This window comes from Sminthopsis crassicaudata, chromosome X (assembly GCF_048593235.1).
Source record: "Sminthopsis crassicaudata isolate SCR6 chromosome X, ASM4859323v1, whole genome shotgun sequence".
In the NCBI taxonomy this organism is placed as follows: Eukaryota; Metazoa; Chordata; class Mammalia; order Dasyuromorphia; family Dasyuridae; genus Sminthopsis; species Sminthopsis crassicaudata.
Genome location: NC_133623.1, coordinates 83812437 through 83835708, shown reverse-complemented (window position 1 = coordinate 83835708; position 23272 = coordinate 83812437). Strand labels below are relative to the sequence as shown.

Here is a 23272-nt window from a genome sequence, read left to right as displayed (position 1 = left end):
ACCCGACGTGCCTTGCGAATTGCACCCTTGGTGTTTGTTTTCTAGAGGCCATCCGTGCGTTTGGTGACCTGGTATTTCATTAGCTGTCTCGGGAATGTCTGTGGAGTTATCAGGTATAACTTCCTGCATTGCACTTCTTAGTTTTAATTTTTATTTTTAAAGTTTTTTTTTTGTTTTCAAAACATATGTATGCATCATGTTCTATTCCCCTTATGGGACCTAGCTGCTATTCTATTATTTATTGAAGGTCAATCAGAAATGATTTCAGTGGGGTTTTGAGAAGAGGCTTTTAGGATACTCAGTTTTCTTACAAGATGTTGCCCATGGTAACCACTCACCCTGCACAGACCACCTCACTCACAGGGCTGGTGACTCTCCTCTGGAGCCCCTTCATCAACACCACCTGCTGTTTCCTGCTGCCAAGGATTCTGTCAATCTCACCGTATCTAATGGGACTGTGAAACCTGAGCACATTCTCATTACACACGATATGGTTTTGATCTGCAGGGGGTGATAGTACTGTAACCCCAACGTCCCCAGGTTTAATGTAATAAGATTTCTGTCTTCCAGACTTGCCTCAATCATTTTTCACATGGCCTTGCAGGAGGGATATCACTGCATACCTCAGCCTCTGCAAGGGACATCTCACCTTTGGATGCTAATTGGGCACAAGTCACCTCCATCTCCACCCTGATCAGTCAGAAGCCATTGTGGAAGATGAGCCCTGCATCTCCAGCCCCAAATGAATTGGGGTTTCCGTTCTTTGGGACGGGAATGATGGAGTCACAGCATCTGCCCCAGCCCAGATATCCTGTCCCTTTCTCTCAGGAACTTCACTGGAGCAACAGGACCCTTTAGCTTTTCCATGCACATGTGGCTGCTGCTTCCACCCTAGAAGAATGCCTACCATAATGCAATCCCAGGGACGTTCCCCATGCCTACCTTACCCGAGATTGTCCAAAGGTATGCACAACCTTCAGAGATTCTCAGATTTCCCTGCTCTGCCCACTTATCCCAGAGGAGCCACTAAAACTGGGTGGGTCAGAAGTCCACCAACTCCATGAAAAAGAGAGGCATTTCAAAGGAGAAAACACAAGCCTTTATTTGATCACGTCTCAGGAGCCCTGGGCATCTCCCCTGACCAGGGCAGACTGGCAGTAACAAGAGGCGGCTTACAGAAAACAACCAGAGGGTTACCTACCCAAACATAACAAATCTGATTGGACAGAGCGGGTGCCCTCACAGTGTAGCTATGACCAAGGAACTATCTCTTACCCAATCCTAACAAAGAAATCTTCAGTTTATTATTTTTTTAAAACATTCTTATTTTCTCTTTCTTTATTATTTTCCTCCCTCTCTTTAACAACCAATTTCCTTAATTCTTCCCAGGACTCCTGAGCATTATGTACCTCTGTTATCATAGATTTCACAATTTCACACTGAGAGTGCATCTCGCTTAGACTAACTTCTGAATAAGGGGATGTTTGTTGCAAATGTTGCAGCAAATTAGTGCTTGTTTCTCTCACATACTCAACCAATGCTTTTGTTTTCTCAATCAAGTTTTCTGGAATCAGTAATGTGGGGAAAGGGCACGGTGCAGTGTCAGAGGAAGGAAGATACACCTGAGGTGTCTCTTCAGCACAACTTCCAGGTTTTAATTTCTCTGACTGGGCACATGTGTTATCACTCTTTTCACTTACTAACTTTTTCTTTTCAGACTGCGGATCTAAGTGTGATAAATTGTCAAATACACAGTCACACATGGCAACCAAATCCAATAAAGGCTCTGGCTGACAAATGTAACAACTCCACTCAGTGTTTTCATCCATCACTTTTGACAGCTCCTTTTCCCCTAGATTGCGCCGAATGCATTTTGTACAAAAAGCATTATGGCAGAAACCACAAAAAATTAAATCTCCACCTTCTGCACACCATCTGAAATGTAAAAAACAAATAAAAATATTGAAGCATCATTCTTAGTCAACTAGTAAACACTTTATAAAGTTAATCAGGAACAAAAATTTACTAATTACAGAAAATTTAATATACCTTAATATAAAATATATGTTAACATATATTCTTTTAAATTATCCATGTAATTATAAAAGCAAAAGCAGGAACTTCTCCAATCTCTCTTAATGAAACATCTTTACAACTTTAAAATACGGCCCCAAATTAATTATGAAATGGAAAGAAGCAACAAATGGAAGTGAGAAAACCAAATTAATGTAGCCATTCCTCCCACACATGACCTTGAAAGGCTACAGAATCAGCAGCAGCTGACACTTGCAGGGCTCTCAGGAAGGACTGAGAAACTCCTCAGAAAGTGGATCCTGAGCTGGCACTGGGTCCAGGACTCTGTTGCATTGGCCAAATGGAGACCCACATTACCATGCTAAGGCAACAACAAAGACTAGCACCCAAGGGGGTCGTTTGCAGATCCAGTTCAGAAGAGAGCTTATGGTCACTCACAGATTTTTAAAAGTTTAGACTAGAAAACCAGTGATTACAGCTCTCTTCGATCATAAAACCTTAGAAAAGCAGAAAACTTAGAAATGCCCAGAAACAGCTCTGAACCCACAGAACAAAAACATGAAGCTTGGGGAAATGCTCTCTTCATTCAGGACCCAATTTTATTACAAAGGTACAACTGAAGATAGGCTGGGAAGACCAATCAGTAAACAACAAAAAGGAACATGAACATAAGAAATTACTCTGGTGACAAGAAGATCAAAACAAAAATCAGAAACTATCAACACAGTCAAAACTTCCACATTCAAGGTCATAAAGAAACATTGGAATTAGTCTCACACTCCACAAAGAATCCCTGAAAATGCTTGAAAAAAAGATCCTAAAAGGGAAGTAAAGAGGTAGAAGAAAAGTTGGGGAAAATAATGAAAGTGATGCAAGAAAATCATGAAAAAAGTTAACATCTTGGTAGAAAAAATGCATTTATGCAAAAAAAGCTTTTAGAAAGAAAAACTGGGAATTTCACTACAAAAACTTTTAAAAAACTTCAATGAAGAACACAATGCATTGAAAATTGCAACAGGTAAGTGGGAACTAATGAAAACAATGTGATATTTCTCAAAAGAAAATGAAAGTCAGTTTGTTAATTATGAGGCAGACATTTGTGAGCACCTTTGTGGCAAAGAATACAGAGCTTTGACTTTAGTCCAGCAAATTCTGAGTTCAAATTCAGTCACTGACTAGCTATGCATCCCTGAACAAGTGCTGGCCTGGCTAGTTTTGAAGAACCTCACAGGTTGTTGTAAGCTCAGAAAGAAGCCCACCTGACCCTTATCAGATATAAGAATTCTAATGAGAGGATTCTGTTTATAGAATGATTGTGAGGATGAAACTCTTTTCTCCATTCCTCAAACCCTGTGCATCTTTAAACAACCTTTAGAGATGCTGATTATCATAACTTAGACGGGTCCTGGCCCTGGTCTGCCAGGGGTATTCCATCTAGTTCCTTGATTCCCCCCACTTTTGAGCTCCCTCACACTTCCTCTCCTCCTTGATCCTCACCCCCCTGAGTTCCTGCCTTTATCCCTGAGATATCCCCAAGGTTGTATTTCCCTTATCAAAGATCTGCTTAGGATAAAGACCTTTGCCAAGTTTTCTTCCTGACTATGGGCACCAGGAGGTTCTTCTTTCTCCCTGCTCATAGTGTCTTCTCTCTAATGGTGCCGTCCTCCTTACTCTAACTCACTCTGCTGAATCTGCTGCACTCAGATATGGGCCAGAAGTCAGAAACAAGGATTCTTACAAGGTGTTAAGTCAGTGGAGCTGACTTAATAGTCTAGTTCAGTACATGTACTTAGTACTTAATACAGTTTCACAAGATTCACATGAGAGAGGATATAAGCTCTGGCAAACTCAGCCAGAAGGAGAACGAGGGAACATAGAGAAGTGGTGCCAGGCTCTCCTCCTTCCCTTCTCCACTGAAACCAAGCCTCCAGAAGGCCTCCAGAAAACTAGCCAAACCCCAAGTGAAGGAGATAGGCCTTTGAAGGAGACAATAAAGGATTCGGCTTTCACACCTGGCTGTTCTTGTGGTGGTTACTGAAGTGACAAGAAGGCTGCTCCAGAGAGCATCAGAGACCCCCCCCCAAGAAAACCAAACTAAGAACATTACACAAATCCTCTGTGAATCAAACATACCCATCAATGACGTACTTAGGCCTCCTGGAACGTTCTTTTAATGGATTCTTCCAAATTCCTTTCCTCTTTAGCTAGATGTGTTCCCATCTTTATTCTATATTTGCCACTTCAGGGACTTATTTTATCTCTACTTTGTAAAGTCTTCTCCTAGGTAAACCTTCCTTTTGATAGAGAATAGTCATTGTGAATGTCTCATGTTTATTCTGAACCTGCTCTTGCTACCCTGACCTCACCACTGGCTGTCTGACCTTGGGCAAGTCACTTAATGAATATGTGCTTTGGTTTCTCAACTGTAATAATAATATCTATGTCTCAGGATTGTTGTGACTTAGCTTAGCATCCAGTCCTTACACACATCATAGGTATCACAATCATCATTAACATCATGATCATACTATAACTATTAGTCTAAAGGTTTCTTTTCCAGATCAGGGATGCTAGGGTCCAAATTTGTAAGATATTTGCAAATACTAAATGTTGAATAAATACGTTTTCAATTTAAAAATTGTCAACTCCGGGTTAATAAAATCATGGGCAGCTCAAAAAGACCTAAATCTAAATGAAAAATGAAACCATAACAAGCTGAATGCCTCTTTCTCTTCAATGAGAAAACGTAGGTAGTTAAACATTTTAAAATAGTATACCTCAAATTTTGAATATATGCTATAATCTCTGACATTTGACAACACAATAAAGACTCACTGAGAGAATAAATAAAATAAATTATAAATAAATCAATCTATTTAAGAGATCCCCAAAAGAGGAATGCTTTCTATATTGGGAGATATATTCCTACCTGCAGTGCTTATCAGGTCTAGTAGAATCATGGCTTATGTCCTCACTCAAATGCATGTAGCAGCTCTAAAAAAGGAATAAACATTCGATTCTAAATGTATTAAATCTGTTAAAATATTAACATTCACAAAGAACAAATTTCAAAATGCTTAAATCCACTAAGCATACACTACATTGAAACACAAAACTGGGGTGATAACTTTAGTCACAGTGAAAAAATAAAATATTTTGCAAAAGTAAAGAACTTCCAACAAAGTAATGACCTATCATGGGGAACAGAGGAACAAAATGTCTATGACGAATTCATTTTGTTAATTGATAAGCTGATTTAAAGAAAATTCAAAACATGCTCAGAGTTAAAATTTACGTAAATTGATAAAGGGAAAATAAACAGCATCCAAGCAACAACAGAAAACATTATTAGTACAATCAAAAATAACTTTTGTTGCCCTCAAACACACTCTCTAGAGCCCGAAAGAGCTCAGATGAACTCCCTTTTCAACTTAGTCATTCTCAGAGTTAATTAGTAAACTATATTATAATAATAGAGCTTCACAGGGTTATTTTGCGTCAGACAAGTTTACTTGTGTACAACCCTGCATAAATCTTAAAGTGCTAAGGAAAAGAAGCTATTATTAAAACTACTTTGATTATTTCAATAAATAAATACTGATGCCCAAAGAGGTCATTTGAAATGTTTTCCTCTCACCAGAAGTAGGAACAATTGAGACCAAAGTATTACATATCCCGTCAAACATGAATAAGACTGAGGTTTTTTTTTTTCTTAATTAACCATGTTCTTAGTAATGAAAGAGGATGAACATTACCTCACTATGATAAGATCAAGACACTTTGGAACCCACTATGACTGATCTGAACAGTATGAGCTCTTTATGTTTGTCCTCATGTATATTAAAAACTGAAGTTTATCAAAAGTTCAGCACTTATTGCATCTCACTTCCAAAGAGAGAATCTTCACTTTTGAAATGAGTCATTACAGAATTCCTATAAATAAAAAAGATGTCTTACTCGAACATGAGAATTTGTCCTTTATTCCCAAACAAAATGAAAAATAGTTTACAGATAATCATCATCCACTTCATAACTTACATACCTCACAAATAAGAACATTCAGTGCAGGATGTCTATACACCGAATCCTCATAATGATTCACTTGCTGTCCACAAGCAGTACAGCACACAATGTGATGAAGTCTTTCCCCTAAACAAATAAATTATAAACATAGTCTATTCACAAATACAATTTTAAATTCCATAAAACCCTGGAAACTGCATTTTTATAACTCAGTATCCTTTTGGTCATGTCTTATTTGCTAAATCAATAGGAATTTACAAAGATATATGTATTCCCATCAGTTTACTGTTGCATACTTACTCAAAATTATGGATAAATTTCATAATTTTCAGAAACTGACAAATTTTGTCATTGGGAGACATCTCCTCATACATTTCTGCCTCAGTTTCCTCACCTTTAAAGTGGGCTAGAAAAGGAAACAGTAAACCTCTCCAGAATTCTTGTTAAAAAAGCCCCAAATGTGGTCACTCCCTATATCAAAGCCATTTCAAAAATTACTAATTTGAATGGTAGTTTAAATTAAGGGCTTATATACCAAAGAGGCTATTAATGACAAATAATGACAAATGATTTTGAGTAAGCCATGTTATTTTTAGTACCTGTTTCCTAATCTGGACTATCAGGGATTTAGAAGAATTCTAAAATCCCTTCTGGCTATGAATCTAGTTCTTCTATGACTAAAATTTTATGACAATGAAAAGTAGTTTTATACAAAGAAAACCAAATTTTCTACCCATAACTAGGAGTGTTAACTTTCAAATATGTAAAGCATTGTGACACAATATACCTTCTGCAAAGCTTTTTGTCACAGGAATATGTGAATTTTCATCTGAATGAAATGGATTGATAGATTCATGCACCATCTGTCCATCATCACAGTCCATATGTTCTTTCCTAAAGAAAATTTAGAATCTATGTTTATACTTAAAGAAGTGAAAGTTTCCAGAAAACCAGCTTCCTTGGTGAGTGTTAGTAAAGTTGATATGAAATTCGTTTCAATATTCCATACACATAATCATTTTTCATAATTCCATACATAACTCAGTACTACCTTGCATCACTTCATACCTTGTATCTTTCACTAAGATATAGAATGAGAAATAACAGAAGACAGAGATATAAAGAGATCAGTTAGATGGACAACATCCTTGGTGTATTTGTACTTCTAAAATAAATCCATGTACTTTGGTCAGAAACACTAACCTCTCAGGGCATGATGCCTTCGGTTCTTCAGAACGGCCACTACCCTAAAAAGAAAAATCAAATACAAGTGTTAGCGAATCCACGGCTTTTGTTTTTCACTTGTATACAACTCTTTGTGACCCTCATGTGGGGTTTTCTTGGCAAAGATACTGGAGTGGTTTGCCATTACTTCCCCAACTCATTCTACATGTGAGGACACTAAAACAAACGGGGTGAAATGAATCGCCCAGGATTATACCATGAGTAAATTTCGGAGGACAGATTTGAACTCAGGAAGATAAGATTTTCCTAATCCAGACCATTCTGTATTAAGTCACCTTAATACAGAGCAGGTCTTGTTCAGTCATTTTTCAGTTGTGTCAGATTGTTTGTGACATCAACTATCAGATCCCAGAGTTTACTTCAATAAGTAACAGATCACAATTTCCAACTGATTTGAGATAAGCACAGGAGATGCAAAAAGAGGCAAAAAGATGGTCGCTGTACTCAAGAAGCTGACAAGTTTATAATAAGGTAACAAGCAAACAGAATACAGAGAGACTTGGAGAGACTTACATGAAATGATGCTGAGTGACTGACACGAGCAGAACTAGGGGATTATTATACATGTCAACAACAATACTGTATGAGGATGTATTCTGATGGAAGTGGATATCTTCAACATAGAGAAGAGTTAATCCAATTCCAATTGATCAATGATGGACAGAATCAGCTACATCCAGAAAAGGAACACTGGGAAATGAGTGTAAACTGTGAGCATTTTTTGTTTTTCTTCCCAGATTATTTTTACCTTTCAAATACAATCCTTCCTTTGCAACAACAAGAACAAAATTCAGTTCTGCACATATATATTGTACCTAGGATATACTATAAGATATTTAATATGTATGGGAATGCCTGCCATCTAGGGTAGGGGGTGAAGGGAAGGAGGGGAAAACTTGGAACAGAAGGGAGTACAAGGGATAATGGTGTAAAAAAAATTACCTATGCATATGTACTGTCAAAGAAAATGTTATAATTATAAAAATTAATAAAAAAATAAAAAAGATAAAAAGCAAACAGATTAAAAGAAGTTATATACCAGATAAATTGAAAAAGTTCACAAAAGCAGACAATGGAATTTTGAGGGGCTAGGGAAGTTTCCTGAGAAAGTCGGATTTTAGTTGAGACTTAAAGGATTAAATGGCTTAAAATGATTAAATGGCTAGAAATGAGTAATGAGGGCATTTCAGGGATGCGGAAAATCAGTGAATGGCCAGAGATAAAGGGTCTTGTTCAGAGAATGGCCAGGAGGGTAAGATGAGAAGAATATGAAAGACAGAAGAGTGGTAGGTTATGATGGCTATTGAATGGCCAAGTATTTTGTTGTTGGTCTTGCCACTGGAGTTTATTGATATGGAGTGGGGAGTGGGGGAGCTAAGTAATAAGAGGATGCCATCATTGAAATGGTGTTTTAGGAAAATTACTAACGATTAAAAGGTTACTAGAGTGGAGTGGTTAAAAACTTAAGTCAGGATATTGCCAATTTATAGGTGTGAAATTATAAGGAGGGCCTGTACAAGGGGGACAGAAAGGGAGTATCTGAGAGGGGTTAAGAAGGTAAAATCAATACACTGGTTCAACAACTTGGATATGGAGGGTAAGAGACACTGAGAAGTTCAGAATGAGTCCTAGGCTGTAAGCCTGAGGGACTAGAAAGATGGTGGACATCCTTGTCAGAAATAAGGAAGATAGGAAAATCAATCTTACACATACTAGTCTTAAATTGTCTCCTTCACATGCAGTTCTACATGTTGAAAGGCAGGTAGAGGTAGAAAGTGAGTTTGCACTTCTATTCTCAGGAAACATGTTTTTGCTGAGTACCTGAGCTATTTCCATTTTTTGCTCTATTTTTTCATCCATTTCCCAGGATTTTCCCTATTTCAACTAGACATTGATGCAGGGGAAGCAAATCTAGTAACATAATAAATGCAAGGGCCCTAAACATCTCATCTAATATTTCTTGAATGAAAGGAGTTTGCAGATCTTCCCCCTCTTTTGTCTCTTTTTTCTATTGTTCTTTGTTTCCTTATGAATAGATTACCTAGAAAAATTTAATATTACTGTGTATCCTATCCTCTTATATAGGAAAGTTTATTCTTTGTCCACACAATATATTTATGTGCAACTTACTAATTTGGCTAATATAGTTAGCATTTTTGGAATGCCTGGAATAATTGCAATGAAAACAAGCATTTCTGATATAACCTATGTCTTGTTAGAAAAAAATTTTAAAGTTTTATTTTGAGCATATTTTCTGTCATATTTAGACTTATATTGTTTACAACAATTTATTCCTTATGATTGTCAAGGACACCATCATACTCCCAAGTCGCCATCTTTTCATTTAACTAATTATGAATGCGCTATACACTTTATTTTTTAAAAATTATTTTATTTTTAAGAGTAATAAAAGAGAAAAATCAAAAAGAAATATGAAACAAAATAAAACCGAAGAGAACACTGTCAAGTGTTCAGCAGAACAACAAAGAAGATTTAAAATATATTAAAAAAATTACCAGTTTAAGAAAGTGTATACACACACAAGTGTATATTAGTAGAAGAAATTATATTAGTAAGTGTCCGTGTTTTCTTTGCTTCCTTGTAAATTGTTCTTTTGTTCTCTGCTGTGAGCCTTTTTTATTCTTTTCCCCTCTTTCATTTCCCCAATTACCCTCAAGCAGGGTATAATTAAGAAAGGATATATTTATACTAAAAATAATATATTTAAAAGTGAACTTAAGTCAACAAATATTTAAATACACACACAACAAGCGTGTATCAGGAAACACGAATTGTTATTACACATTAGATATTGCCTTAATGGTAACAGGCACGAGTCATACAATCTCAGTGGGTTACATGTCACAAAAGGCCTTTTTTCCCCCCTGTGGCCAAAGAATTAAGAATCAGAAACACCCAACCAGTGATTAACATCCCCTCTTCCCTGCCTGGCTCGTTTATTTGGATTCATAAAACATTTTACCACAGGATCAGAAATGATAAGGATTTTTTTTAATGCTTAAAATTCATTTACAATTCGAAGAAGTCACACTTACCTCGTCTTCGGGACTTTCCATTGACAAAGATCACTGTGTTCTCCACAGAGTTTATCTAGAAAAAAGGTGTAAGGTCCAAATAAATCGTTCACATTACCAATAACTTCAACAGAAGAAAAGAAACATACAACAATAGAACATTTTACAAGTCAAGTCAGTGAAATGGTTCAAGAGCAATTGATTCCAACAATATAAAAGCCGGAAAATGTCCCTGATCCTGTCTAGGGGAATCAACTATGACATTCTCAATGTCGAGAAAGAAACTTACTGAAATCCCTCTAAATGGTTGAGGAAAAGGAAAAACTAAACGAGGCCGAATTGAGGCGGGAAAAGAACTGAAATAACGCACTGAAAATAAAGGGAAAATTCTTCAGAGAAACATAGAAAGGACTTATGTTTACTAATTAATTAAAGGAAATGACAATACGAGGAAAATAAAAGTAAAAAAACATGTCTTTAAAAGGAGAAATATTTACCTCAGGAGCTGGAGCTCAGGAGACGCCATTTCACTTCTTCCAAGATGGGACCCACCCACCGAGCAACCAGAAGCAGCGAAGATGATTGGACAACCAGTAAGCCAATCATCGCAACCGGAAACCAATTGGGCTCGTGATTCTCAAGACCACAGTGAGACTACAGGATTGTGCATTTCCAAAGAAGCTGCATCTGGCTTCCTCTTCTTTCTCCCCAACCCCCCCCCCCCCACTCGTTCTCTTTTTTCTGATTCCCTCATAATTTCCTCCCCCATGTCTCTCATTTTCTCTTCTCCTTTTCCTGCCTCACCCTCTCTCCCCAGTTGCCCCTTTTTTCCTTGCCCCTTTTTTCCTTTTCACCCTTTCTCTTTCTTTTTTTTTCTTTTGCACTTATTATGCTACTGTGTCATTTTCAAACTTCTGTCAATATCACCATTGATGAATATGGAATTGCACGTATTTAATCCATATCGCATCACTTCCTGTTCAGGGAAGAGAGAGTGGGGGAAGGAGGGAGAAAAATTTGGAGCTTGCAAAGGTGAATGTTGGAAACTATCATTGTATACATTTGGAAAATTAAAATACCATAATAAGAAAATAAATTAGATTTTTAAAATCACCATGGAACCTTTACTCCAAATATTCAAATAATTGCTACATTTATTTCCATATCTTCCCTTTTTCATCACAAACAGCTGCCCCAGGCAGTACATTCCCACTTCCTTCATCTTTCCATCTTCTTCACAGCTGCCAAATTATCTTTTTCTAGCACATCCCCAGTCATCTTCTATCGTTCTCATCACCAGAAAGTTACATAATCCTGCTCCTACTGACAGGAAGCTAGTGAAAGGTCTCCACAACTCTGATGAAGTCCCTGTTATAATTAGTCACTTCAGTCACGTGACATTGTGAACCATGTGGGAGTTTCTTGTAATTTTTCAGTTCCTTCTCCACCATATTTTACAAATGAGCCAAATGAAGTAAAACTGACTTGCCTAGAGTCGTTCAGATAGTACTAAAGTGACATTCCTGTAACGTTTACACTTCCTGTTCAATTTCCTGTCCTTGAACCTGTGCTCAGATATGAAAGAAATTGGTATTCTGTGCCTCAAAATCCCTGTTTCCCATCAGAATTTGTCTGAAGCTCATCTGCCTGCCTTGCTGGCACAGGAGAGCAGTGAGTGCCCAAAGCAGCAATAGTAGTAGTGCTGGTGGTAGTGGGAGGAGGAGGAGGAGAGGGGCCAGGAATGAGGAGAGCTCCCAGTAGGGAGCCAGGCAGAGTTGAAGCCTTTGGACAATTCACCTGTGAAGACCCACAGGCTCCCAAAGCTAGTCTCTTAGGCAGGGGAGCATATAGCACAGCAACCCATCAACTGAGCAACAGTAGGTTTTTAAACAAACTTCTTTTTTTTTTCTTTTAGTTGTTCAGTTCATCATAGCATTCAAGTTGTTCAAAAAAAGCGAAATCAGGGTGGTATAATCTCAGAAAGAATCTGATGAGGTTTAGATTTGGGGTACCCAAATGAAATGAGGCTTTCTGTTGGTCAGGTCTAAATAAGGTCTAGTGGCAGGACAAAGGTAGGGGCTTCTGAGGATTCCCTTTCTGGCAGTGCAGTTCTCTCTAAAGGGATTTACAGACGTGAAAACCTGGACTGATAAAAGAGGTTTATTATGGGGATTGGAAGTAAGGTTAAAGTCTAGTTAAGGAAATAGTGAGGATAAAGAGAGGAGGGCACTGGAAACAGTATTCCAGAGGACAGAGACCCTTGGGGTGCCAAGTGTAGGGCTGCCATGTTTGGAACCTCTGCAAGAGAGGGTTTTATTCTGGCCCTTTTATAATGGGGGGCTTTGGGTACAAGCTGAAGGGTTCTCATGGCTGGAGTCCCAGGTTGGCTCCTGGCTTAGTTTCAGCTAGGGCTAGAATTTGAATTGAATTCAATGAGTTTTGGGGCTGAGCTGACCCCACCCAGATAACAAAGATGAAACGGTTTGTGCTTGAGGTGGAGTCCCCTCACTGAGGCAGAGTAGAAGGAGGTTTTCTCCTTTAAGGACTTTCAGTTTTGAGGTTCCCACTTCGAATCCATTAGATAGCACTTTTTTTTTACACTCTCATCATTCAGTAGGAGACCTAAATGGTAGGATGGGGAGTTCTTAGAAAGAGTTGGGCTTCCATCTCTTGTTTCCTTAATTTTCCCTTATATTTTATTTTATGAAAAAAATAATCCTTGAAATTCAGATAAGATATACTCTATTACAAAAATGAGAAGGTGATTCTAAATTACAATGATATTTCTAATTTGAACACACACACAAACACACATACAGAGTTTAAAACGTTAAAGTACAACTTACCTGCATGCACCTTTAGTTTTTACAACCTCTGAATTTTAGCTAAATGTCCAAATGATACCTTTTGATTATTTCCCAAATGATACACAACATTTTGTGAGATAGGAAAGGGTTTAACTGCCAGTTCTTATTTCAGAGGGTGGCCTTCACCCTGGAATTTTCACTGTCATTACTCCCCAAACCTCTCTATTGAATTTCTTTCTTTACTGAGAGTGCTGCTAGAGAGATACTTTCCTCTGTGCAATTTTATATAGAAATCTCTATATAAACCTGCCAAATTGTCACCTATCACATAGGGAATAACTGACCTACTTTAGTGGTAATTTGCTGACCATACTATTAAATAATTTTCCAGAAAACATACAGCTGAAAAGAATTTTCTTCATTATATATAATAGGTATTGGTGATCATCAGTACAATGGAATATTGTACTAGAAATTTAAACTATAGCAATTACTCGGTAGGAAAGAAATGGAAAAAAAAAAGTCTCTCCAGGCCTCTCTGAAATGTATCTGCTCATCAGTTCTTATTGAACTGTAATGTTCCATTACCTGGCTATGCCATAATTAATTGAGTCATTCCCAATTGTTTGTCATCCCCTCAGGTACCAGTCCCTTGCCACTACAAAAGGGCTGCCACAAACATTTTTGCACATGTACATCCTTTTCCCATTTTTGTGATCTGTCTGAGATACAGACCCAGTAGAGACACTGCTGGATCAAAGGGTATTCTGCTTGTTTTCTTTTCCTCCCTAAAACAAAAGAATACAATTTGTCACAAAACAAGACTCTCAAGGATGGGGAGAAGGAGGGAGATATCCTATATTCTGGTAATGTAAACAGAAAGCATGATAAAACTATTTAGAAAGCAATCAAGGATCTGGCCAGCAATCCTCTCTGCCCATGACCAAGCCTGGTCTGGAGGAAATGAGACAATTGCTGTTGGCCACCTTTGCCTCCTCCAATGAAGGAGAGTTGAGGCACAAGCTTGGGCATCTTCCCTGGCTCCAGGATGCTGCCCTACCCAACACTAGCATCCTGTAGGGACCCAGAACCCCTCAGGGGGTACAGACATCTAGCCAGGAGAAAGCACCTTGATCAGAGCGCTGCAGGGATAAAATGAACATGTGGGGGGTTGGGGGACCTCCCAAAGTGGGAAAATCCCTCCATTTGCACATTCTCTGCCTGCACATTGTACTCTCAGAAACTTACTTGGAATATGGAGAACTTTGGTAACTCAGCCCCCTCGATAAATACAAAAAGTGGTGATGAAGGGTCTAGAGTCAGCCCAAAGTCTGTCGGTAATCAAAATCTTCTCTTTTGTGATCAATAATGATCTCTAGTTCTCCTCTGGTCATAAATTCCTTCCTCCTCCACAGGTCTGAGAGGTAGACTATTCTCTGTTCCTCTAATCTATTTATTATCTCATTCTTTATGCCTAAATCATGGACCCATTTTGATCTTATCTTGGTATATGGTGTTAAGTGTGGATCCATATCTAATTTTTGCAATACTAATTTCCAGTTTTCCCAACAGTTTTTTTCAAATAATGAATTTTTATCCGTAATGTTGGTATCTTTGGGTTTGTCAAACACTAGATTGCTATAGTTGTACCCTATTTTGTCCTTTGTATCTAATCTGTTCCACTGATCGACTGGTCTATTTCTTAGCCGGTACCAAATGGTTTTGGTGACTGCTGCTATATAATATAGCTTTAGACCTAGCTATAGCACCTAGACCACCTTCATCTGACTTTTTTTTCATTAGTTCCCTTGCAATTCTCGACCTTTTATTCTTCCATATGAATTTTGTTGTTATTTTTCTAGGTCATTAAAATAGTTTCTTGGTAGTCTGATTGGTATAGCACTAAATAAATAGATTAGTTTGGGGAGTATTGTCATCTTTTTTATATTCGCTCGGCCTATCCAAGAGCATGGAATGTCTTTCCAATTATTTAAATCTGACTTTATTTTTGTGGCGAGTGTTTCGTAATTTTGCTCAAATAAATTCTGACTTTTCTTTGGTAGATGGATTCTCAAATATTTTATACTCTCGACAGTTGTTTTGAATGGAATTTCTCTTTGTATCTCTTGCTGTTGCATTTTGTTGGTGATGTATAAAAATGCTGAGGATTTATGTGGATTTATTTTCTATCCTGCAACTTTGCTAAAGTTGTGAATTATTTCTAATAACTTTTTATTAGAATCGCTGGGCATTTCTAAGTATACTATCATATCATCTGCAAAGAGTGACAGTTTCATTTCCTCATTACATACTCTTATTCCTTTAATCTCTTTCTCCACTCTTATTGCCAAGGCTAGCATTTCTAGTACTATATTGAATAGTAATGCACCTTGGAGGATTCTTAACATTTAGGTGTTTGCTTCTTAGTTCCTTTTTTGCCTCTTTTTTCACCTTATCCGCTTCTTCCCCCTTTTGCACCCTCAAGTAGATTCCTCCTCCCACTACCCAAACAAGGCCTCCCTTGTTCCCCTTCTAATTCTTTCCTCCCTCCACCTCCTCTCCCACCCCCTGAAGACTCTTCAGTTCTTGAGACTACAAGGCTTACCTTGCCCTCCTTGCCAATGCTGTTTGACCCACAGGCATCTCACACTCCCTTTTATCCCTTCCCATTTACCGTTCCATTTGTGCTCCCATCAGTATCACCAATTGGCATGAGCAACACCATTGCTTGTTTCTCAGTTGAATTATTAAATTCAAACACGACGTGCCTTGCGAATTGCACCCTTGGTATTTGTTTTCTAGAGACCATCCGTGTGTTTGGTGACCTGGTATTTCATTAGCTGTCTCGGGAATGTCTGTGGAGTTATCAGGTATAACTTCCTGCATTTCACTTCTTAGTTTTTCTTTTTATTTTTAAAGCTTTTTGTTTTCAAAACATATAGATGGATCATGTTCTGTTCATCGTTATGGGACCTAGCTGCTATTCTATTATTTATTGAAGGTCAATGAGAAATGATTTCAGTGGGGTTTGGAGAAGAGGCTTTTAAGATACTCAGTTTTCTTACAAGATGTTGCCCATGGTGACCACTCACCCTGCACAGACCACCTCACTCACAGGGCTGGTGACTCTCCTCTGGAGCCCCTTCATCAACACCACCTGCTGTTTCCTGCTGCCAAGGATTCTGTCAATCTCACCGTATCTAATGGGACTGTGAAACCTGAGCACATTCTCATTACACACGATATGGTTTTGATCCGCAGGGGGTGATAGTACTGTAACCCCAACGTCCCCAGGTTTAATGTACTAAGATTTCTGTCTTCCAGACTTGCCTCAGTCATTTTTCACATGGCCTTGCAGGAGGGATATCACTGCATACCTCAGCCTCTGCAAGGGACATCTCACCTTTGGATGCTAATTGGGCACAATTCACCTCCATCTCCACCCTGATCAGTCAGAAGCCATTGTGGAAGATGAGCCCCGCATCTCCAGCCCCAAATGAATTGGGGTCTCAATTCTTTGGGACGGGAATGATGGAGTCACAGCATCTGCCCCAGCCCAGATATCCTGTCCCTTTCTCTCAGGAACTTCACTGGAGCAACAGGACCCTTTAGCTTTTCCATGCACATGTGGCTGCTGCTTCCACCCTAGAAGAATGCCTACCATAATCCAATCCCAGGGACGTTCCCCCTGCCTACCTTGCCCGAGATTGTCCAAAGGTATGCACAACCTTCAGAGATTCTCAGATTTCCCTGCTCTGCCCACTTATCCCAGAAGAGCCACTAAAACTGGGTGGGGCAGAAGTCCACCAACTCCATGAAAAAGAGAGGCATTTCAAAGGAGAAAACACAAGCCTTTATTGGATCACGTCTCAAGAGCCCTGGGCATCTCCCCTGACCAGGGCAGACTGGCAGTAACAAGAGGCGGCTTACAGAAAACAACCAGAGGGTTACATACCCAAACATAACAAATCTGGTTGGACAGAGCAGGTGCCCTCACAGTGTAGCTATGACCAAGGAACTATCTCTTACCCAATCCTAACAAAGAAATCTTAAGAGTTTTAGTATTTTTTTAAACATTCTCATTTTCTCTTTCTTTATTATTTTCCTCTATGTCTTTAACAACCAATTTACTTAAATCTTCCCAGGCCTCCTGAGCATTATGTACCTCTGTTATCATAGATTTCACAATTTCACACTGAGAGTGCATCTCGCTTAGACTAACTTCTGAATAAGGGGATGTTTGTTGCAATTGTTGCAGCAAATTAGTGCTTGTTTCTCTCATGTATTCAATAAATGCTTTTGTTTTCTCAAGCAAGGCTTCTGGAATCAGTAATGTGGGGAAAGGGCACGGTGCAGTGTCAGAGGAAGGAAGAAACACCTGAGGTGTCTCTTCAGCACAACTTCCAGGATTTAATTTCTCTGACTGGGCACATGTGTTATCACTCTTTTCACTTACTAACTTTTTCTTTTCAGACTGCGGATCTAAGTGTGATAAATTGTCAAATACACAGTCACACATGGCAACCAAATCCAATAAAGGCTCTGGCTGACAAATGTAACAACTCCACTCAGTGTTTTCATCCATCACTTTTGACAGCTCTTTTTCCCCGAGATTGCGCTGAATGCATTTTGTACAAAAAGCATTATGGCAGAAATCACAAAAAATTAAATATCCACCTTCTGCACACCATCTGAAATGTAAAAACAAAAACAAAACTTTGAAGCATCATTCTTTGTCAACTATTTAAAGACTTTTTAAAAAGTTAATCAGGAACAAAAATTTACTACAGAAAATTTAATATACCTTAATGTAAAAATATACCTCAACATATATTCTTTTAAATTATCCACATAATTATAAAAGCAAAAGCAGGAACTGATCCAATCTCTCTTAATGAAACATCTTTACAATTTTACAATACGGCCCCAAATTAATTGTGGAATGTAAAGAAGAAACAAATGGAAGGAATAAAACCAAATTGATGTAGCCATTCCTCCCACACATGACCTTGAAAGGCTACAGAATCAGCAGCAGCTGACACTTGCAGGGCTCTCAGGAAGGACTGAGCAACTCCTCAGAAAGTGGATCCTGAGCTGGCACTGGGTCCAGGAGTCTGTTGCATTGGCTAAAAGGAGACCCACATTACCATCCTAAGGCAAGAACAAAAACTAGCACCCAAGGGGGTCGTTCTCAGATCCAGTTCAGAAAAGAGCTTATGATCACTCACAGATTTTTAAAAGTTTAGACCAGAAAACCAGCGATTACAGCTATCCTTAGATCATAACACCTTAGAAAAGCAGAAAACTTACAGATGCCCAGAAACAGCTCTGAACCCACAGAACAAAAACTGGAAGCTTGGGGCAATGCTCTCTTCATTCAGGACCCAATTTTATTACAAAGGTACAACTGAAAGATAGGCTGGAAAGACCAATCAGTAAACAACAAAAAGGAACATGACCATAAGAAATTACTCTGGTGACAAGAAGATCAAAACAGAAAATCAGAAACTATCAACACAGTCAAAACTTCCACATTCAAAGTCATTAAGAAACATGGGAATTAGTCTCACACTCCACAAAGAATCCCTGAAAAATACTTGAAAAAACGTCCCAAAAGGGAAGTAAAGAGGTAGAAGAAAAATTAGGAAAAATAATGAAAGTGATGCAAGAAAATTATGAAAAAAGTTAACATCTTGGTATTAAAAATGCATTTATGCAAAAAAAAATTTAGAAAGCAAAACTGGGAATTTCACTTAAAAAAAACTTTAAAAAACAAATGAAGAACACAATGCATTGAAAATTGCAACAGGTAAGTGTAAATTAATGAAGACAATGTGATATTTCTCAATATAAAATGAAAGTCAGTTTGTTAATTATGAGGCAGACATTTGTGAGCACCTTTGTGGCAAAGAATACAGAGCTTTGACTTTAGTCCAGCAAATTCTGAGTTCAAATTCAGTCACTGACTAGCTATGCATCCCTGAACAAGTGCTGGCCTGGCTAGTTTTGACGAACCTCACAGGTTGTTGTAAGCTCAGGAGGAAGCTCATCTGACCCTTATCAGATATAAGAATTCCATTAAGAGGATTCTGTTTATAGAATGGTTGTGAGCAAGAAACTCCTTTGTTCATCCCTAAAATCTTGTGTATCTTTAAACAACCTTTAGAGATGCTGATTATCATATCTTTAGACGGGTCCTGGCCCTGGTCTGCCAGGGGTATTCCATCTAGTTCCTTGATTCCCCCCACTTTTGAGCTCCCTCACACTTCCTCTCCTCCTTGATCCTCACCCCCCTGAGTTCTTGCCTTTATCCCTGAGATATCCCCAAGGTTATATTTCCCTTATCCAAGATCTGCTTAGGACAAAGGTCTTTGCCACGTTTTCTTCCTGACTAAGGGCACCAGAAGGTTCTTCTTTCTCCCTGCTCATAGTGTCTTCTCTCTAATGGTGCCGTCCTCCTTACTCTAACTCTGGTGAATATGTTGAACTCGGATATGGGCCAGAAGTCTGAAACAAGGATTCTTACAAGGTGTTAAGTCAGTGCAGCTGACTTAATAGTCTAGTTCAGTACATGTACTTAGTACTTAATACAGATCCACAAGACTCACACCTATGATAATGGAGTATAGCAGGCAGCAAAAGCTGAGACAGATTCATGCCATCAGCCTCCTTTGTGGTGGCTGGAGGCTGAAGCACAAACCTTTGGACTCAGATTCATTCACTTCATCTCACAAGAAGTGGTGCCTCCTTCCCTTCTCCAATGAAACCAAGCCTCCAGAAGGCCTCTAGAAAACTAGCCGAACCCCAAGTGAAGGAGATAGGCCTTTGAAGGAGACAATAAAGGATTCGGCTTTCACACCTGGCTGTTCTTGTGGTGGTTACTGGACTGAAAAGAAGGCTGCTCCAGAGAGCATCAGAGACACCCCCCCAAGAAAACCAAACTAAGAACATTACACAAGTCCTCTGTGAATCAAACATACCCATCAATGACGCACTCAGACCTCCTGGCAAGATCTTTTCATGGATTCTTCCAAATTCCTTTCCTCTTTAGCTAGATGTGTTCCCATCTTTATTCCATATTTGCCACTTCAGGGGCTTATTTTATCTCTACTTTGTAAAGTCTTCTCCTAGGTAAACCTTCCTTTTGATAGAGAATAGTCATTGTGAATTTGTCTCATGCTTATTCTGAACCTGTTCTTGCTACCCTGACCTCACCACTGGCTGTTTGACCTTGGGCAAGTCACTTAATGAATATTTGCTTTGGTTTCTCAACTGTAATAACAACACCTATGTTTCAGGATTGTTCTTCCTTAGCTTAGACATCCAGTCCTTACACACATCATAGGTATCACAATCATCATTAACATCATGATCATACTATAACTATTATTGTAAAAGTTTCTTTTCCAGATCAGTCCAAATTTTTAAGATATTTGCAAATACTAAATATTGAATAAATATGTTTTCAATTTAAAAATTGTCAACTACACTATCTCATTGAAGCTAAAAGGGCAAAATGTGTTTTGTAGGAAGAGAACCAAAAGCACTTAATGAATTTAGGGAATACTTTGTGTTAATTATTAGCAAAACAAAAGACATATCTATATATAACAGGCTTTGCCTTCAAGTAACGCAAGGCGACAAAGCACACACACATTTCAATACTGAATAAATGTGAACTAATATTGAAGCAGAAATTAGAATCTAGATACCACAAAATATATTGCCCTCTACCAAGAAACACCTAAGTTTTGAGTGCAAAGTTTGATTTCAAAGACTGGTTTGAGGCCAATGATGGAGGAAATTCAGAAGCTGCTAAATGCAAAAGAAGAACTCCCCAGATCATCATATCATTTCAGCAGGATAGTTCATCCAAATCTAAGAAAATAGCATTCTATTCCATCAAAAGTAAGATAAATAAAACATCCAATATTTTGTTGCTGGGCTGGAAACTCCTCCTGGGTTGCTATGGGCACAAGGCCTCCTTGTACCCAAGTGGCAAGGGGGAGTCTCTATGGTGATCAGCAAAGGGGTCAAGATCTGGCTGGTGCCTCGTTCTGGGGGTGAGGGCCCTACCTTGAGGTCTTCTTTTGAAGAAGGTGATGGCTCAGCTGCCTAACACATTGTTGTTCAGGGAGAGGGTGGGTCCTCACAGGTGAATTGCCTAAACTTGGAACTCTGCTTGGCCTCCTGCTGTGAGGTCTGTGTGCTACTATTACTACCACCACCACCTACTGCTACTATTACTTACTACCAATAGTACCTGCTGCTGCTATTACTACTACTACTGCTACTACTACTACTACTACTACTACTATTACTACTACTACATTGTCACTTGTGTTCCTCTCACCCCAGTGAGACACACCTTATTCAGCTACACTTTGATGGAAGATAGGGATTTTGAGAAGCCAATTAGCAAAGATTTCAAAGCAATGCAAAGGTACAGGGACAGAAACTTTAAGGTGAACTGTAAACTTTATTTGGAATAAATTTTAATTAATTCATGTTCTTAATGCCTGGTTCCAAGACCACAGGGCAGGTCATTGCAACAAAATTTGTTTTTGAAAGGACATCAATAACAATAACCCCCCCAATCTTGCTCTCAGTGCCATCAATTTGGGCACTGAAAGCTAGACAAGTTCGTTGTGATTAAATTCTGAGTCCTCCTCCAAAACCAACAAGATTCTGTTACCATAGAAACCATCAGCAAGGTCCTTTACCACCCCACCTGTGGGGCAGCCAAAGAGCTAAATAAACTCCACACCCCAGGGAGGCAACCAGGGAAACCAGACCCCCACCACTCCTGTCCCATCTCACACCCTAAGCCCTGAAAGCCAGCAGCAAGCAGCGCCAAAATTTAGGACAGCAAAAAAACAGAGTAGAACTGTCACAGAAAAAAATCTGAGTCAAAAAAAGAAGAAAGGACATGTGAGGAAAAAGAAAAATGAAAAAGTAGGGGAAAAATACTTACTTTATAAAGATAATGAAAAGTTATTGTAGTAACAGGAAAGATCGAGGTACATTTATAAACGGACAACAGTATGAAAGTGGCTATATTTGGAGCCCTCAAAAATGTGATTTGTTCTCAGATCCCTGAAAAAAACCTTGAAAGAGCTTAAAAGGTATTTTAAAAAGTATAAACTAGAAGAGAACAAGTCTAAAGGGTTAAATTTCGAGGAAATTAAGAAAACTAGTTATTGAAAAGAAAAGCCAAAAAGGTCAGAGTGAAAAAATGACAACAGAGTTGACTTAAGTACATCCCCAAAGGGGAAACAGAAAACAAACTGGGATCACCAGACTGTCAGCCTTCCCGAATCTGTTTCCTGGTCCCTCGGATATGATGCAGCCCTTGCACACCGTGTACCAGAGGCCCCAGTACTGGTAGAGACCACAGTACTTTTCGAGAAATCTCAGGCCAAATTTTGAGTAGATGCTCATCATTTAGGGAAATGCTGAACAAAGTGGTGTGTGAAAGTAACGCAATATTGTTGTGATATAAAAAAGATGGTGATTAAGCTGATTTTAGAAAGACCTGTAAAGATTTACAAGAAGTGATGCTGAGTGAAACAACCAGAACCAGGAATGCATTGTACACAGTAACAGCATGAATATACAATGATCAACAGGAAAGACTTAGTTCTTTTTTGTACTCCCCATAGATTTTGGACAGTCAATGGCATCTGTATCCAGAAAAAAGAACTATGGGGATTGAATGTAAATCAACACATGCTATGATCACATCTTTTTTTAGGTTTTTCTCTCCTGTTGTTTTTCTTTTTTATTCTGATTCTTCTCTCCCAACGTGATTCAAAAAACAATGTGGATTAAAAATGAAGAATTAAAAATTTCAGAGACAAAGGAAATGACTCAACAACAAAGAATAGAATTGTGGCTGTTATGTTGGAAATTCAGTATGAAGTAGACGTTGTATTTTTGTCTGTGTGTGTTTTGTGGACACCTTTGTAGTACAAGGTGCCTTTAGCCCAAACATTTATTTTAATTTTAAACATCAAGTGCAACAAATGTATAAATTTCTCCAACATCTAAGTTCAGAGATATCCTGAAATTAGCGAAAAAGGAACCCAGGTTAATAAAATCATGGGCAGCTCAAAAAGACCTGAATCC

General features: G+C 38.6%; 2 protein-coding genes across 8 annotated transcripts in view; one reads left to right on the top strand and one right to left on the bottom strand.

The window, feature by feature from the left end:
* LOC141549151 (transcriptional regulator ATRX-like) overlaps positions 1 to 23272 on the top strand; it is a 463311-nt gene that overhangs the window by 329678 nt on the left and 110361 nt on the right. The gene's annotated exons all lie outside the window — the stretch shown is intronic.
* Positions 1077 to 23272, bottom strand: part of LOC141549154 (transcriptional regulator ATRX-like) — a 48407-nt gene continuing 26211 nt past the window's right edge. For 2 of the 7 annotated variants that reach the window (XM_074278539.1, XM_074278538.1), the window contains exons 3-7: positions 7261 to 7304; positions 6845 to 6951; positions 6077 to 6183; positions 4964 to 5028; positions 1077 to 1935 (exon numbers count right to left, since the gene is read on the bottom strand). In XM_074278539.1, the coding sequence (XP_074134640.1) occupies positions 1305 to 1935; positions 4964 to 5028; positions 6077 to 6183; positions 6845 to 6951; positions 7261 to 7304 (954 nt within the window). In that variant the 3' untranslated portion in view covers positions 1077 to 1304. Of the gene's footprint in view, positions 1936 to 2536; positions 2662 to 4963; positions 5029 to 6076; positions 6184 to 6844; positions 6952 to 7260; positions 7305 to 10358; positions 10414 to 10834; positions 10930 to 16974; positions 17836 to 23272 lie in introns of those variants that run through there. The other 5 variants (XR_012484247.1, XR_012484248.1, XM_074278536.1 and 2 more) reach the window with 4 other exon arrangements.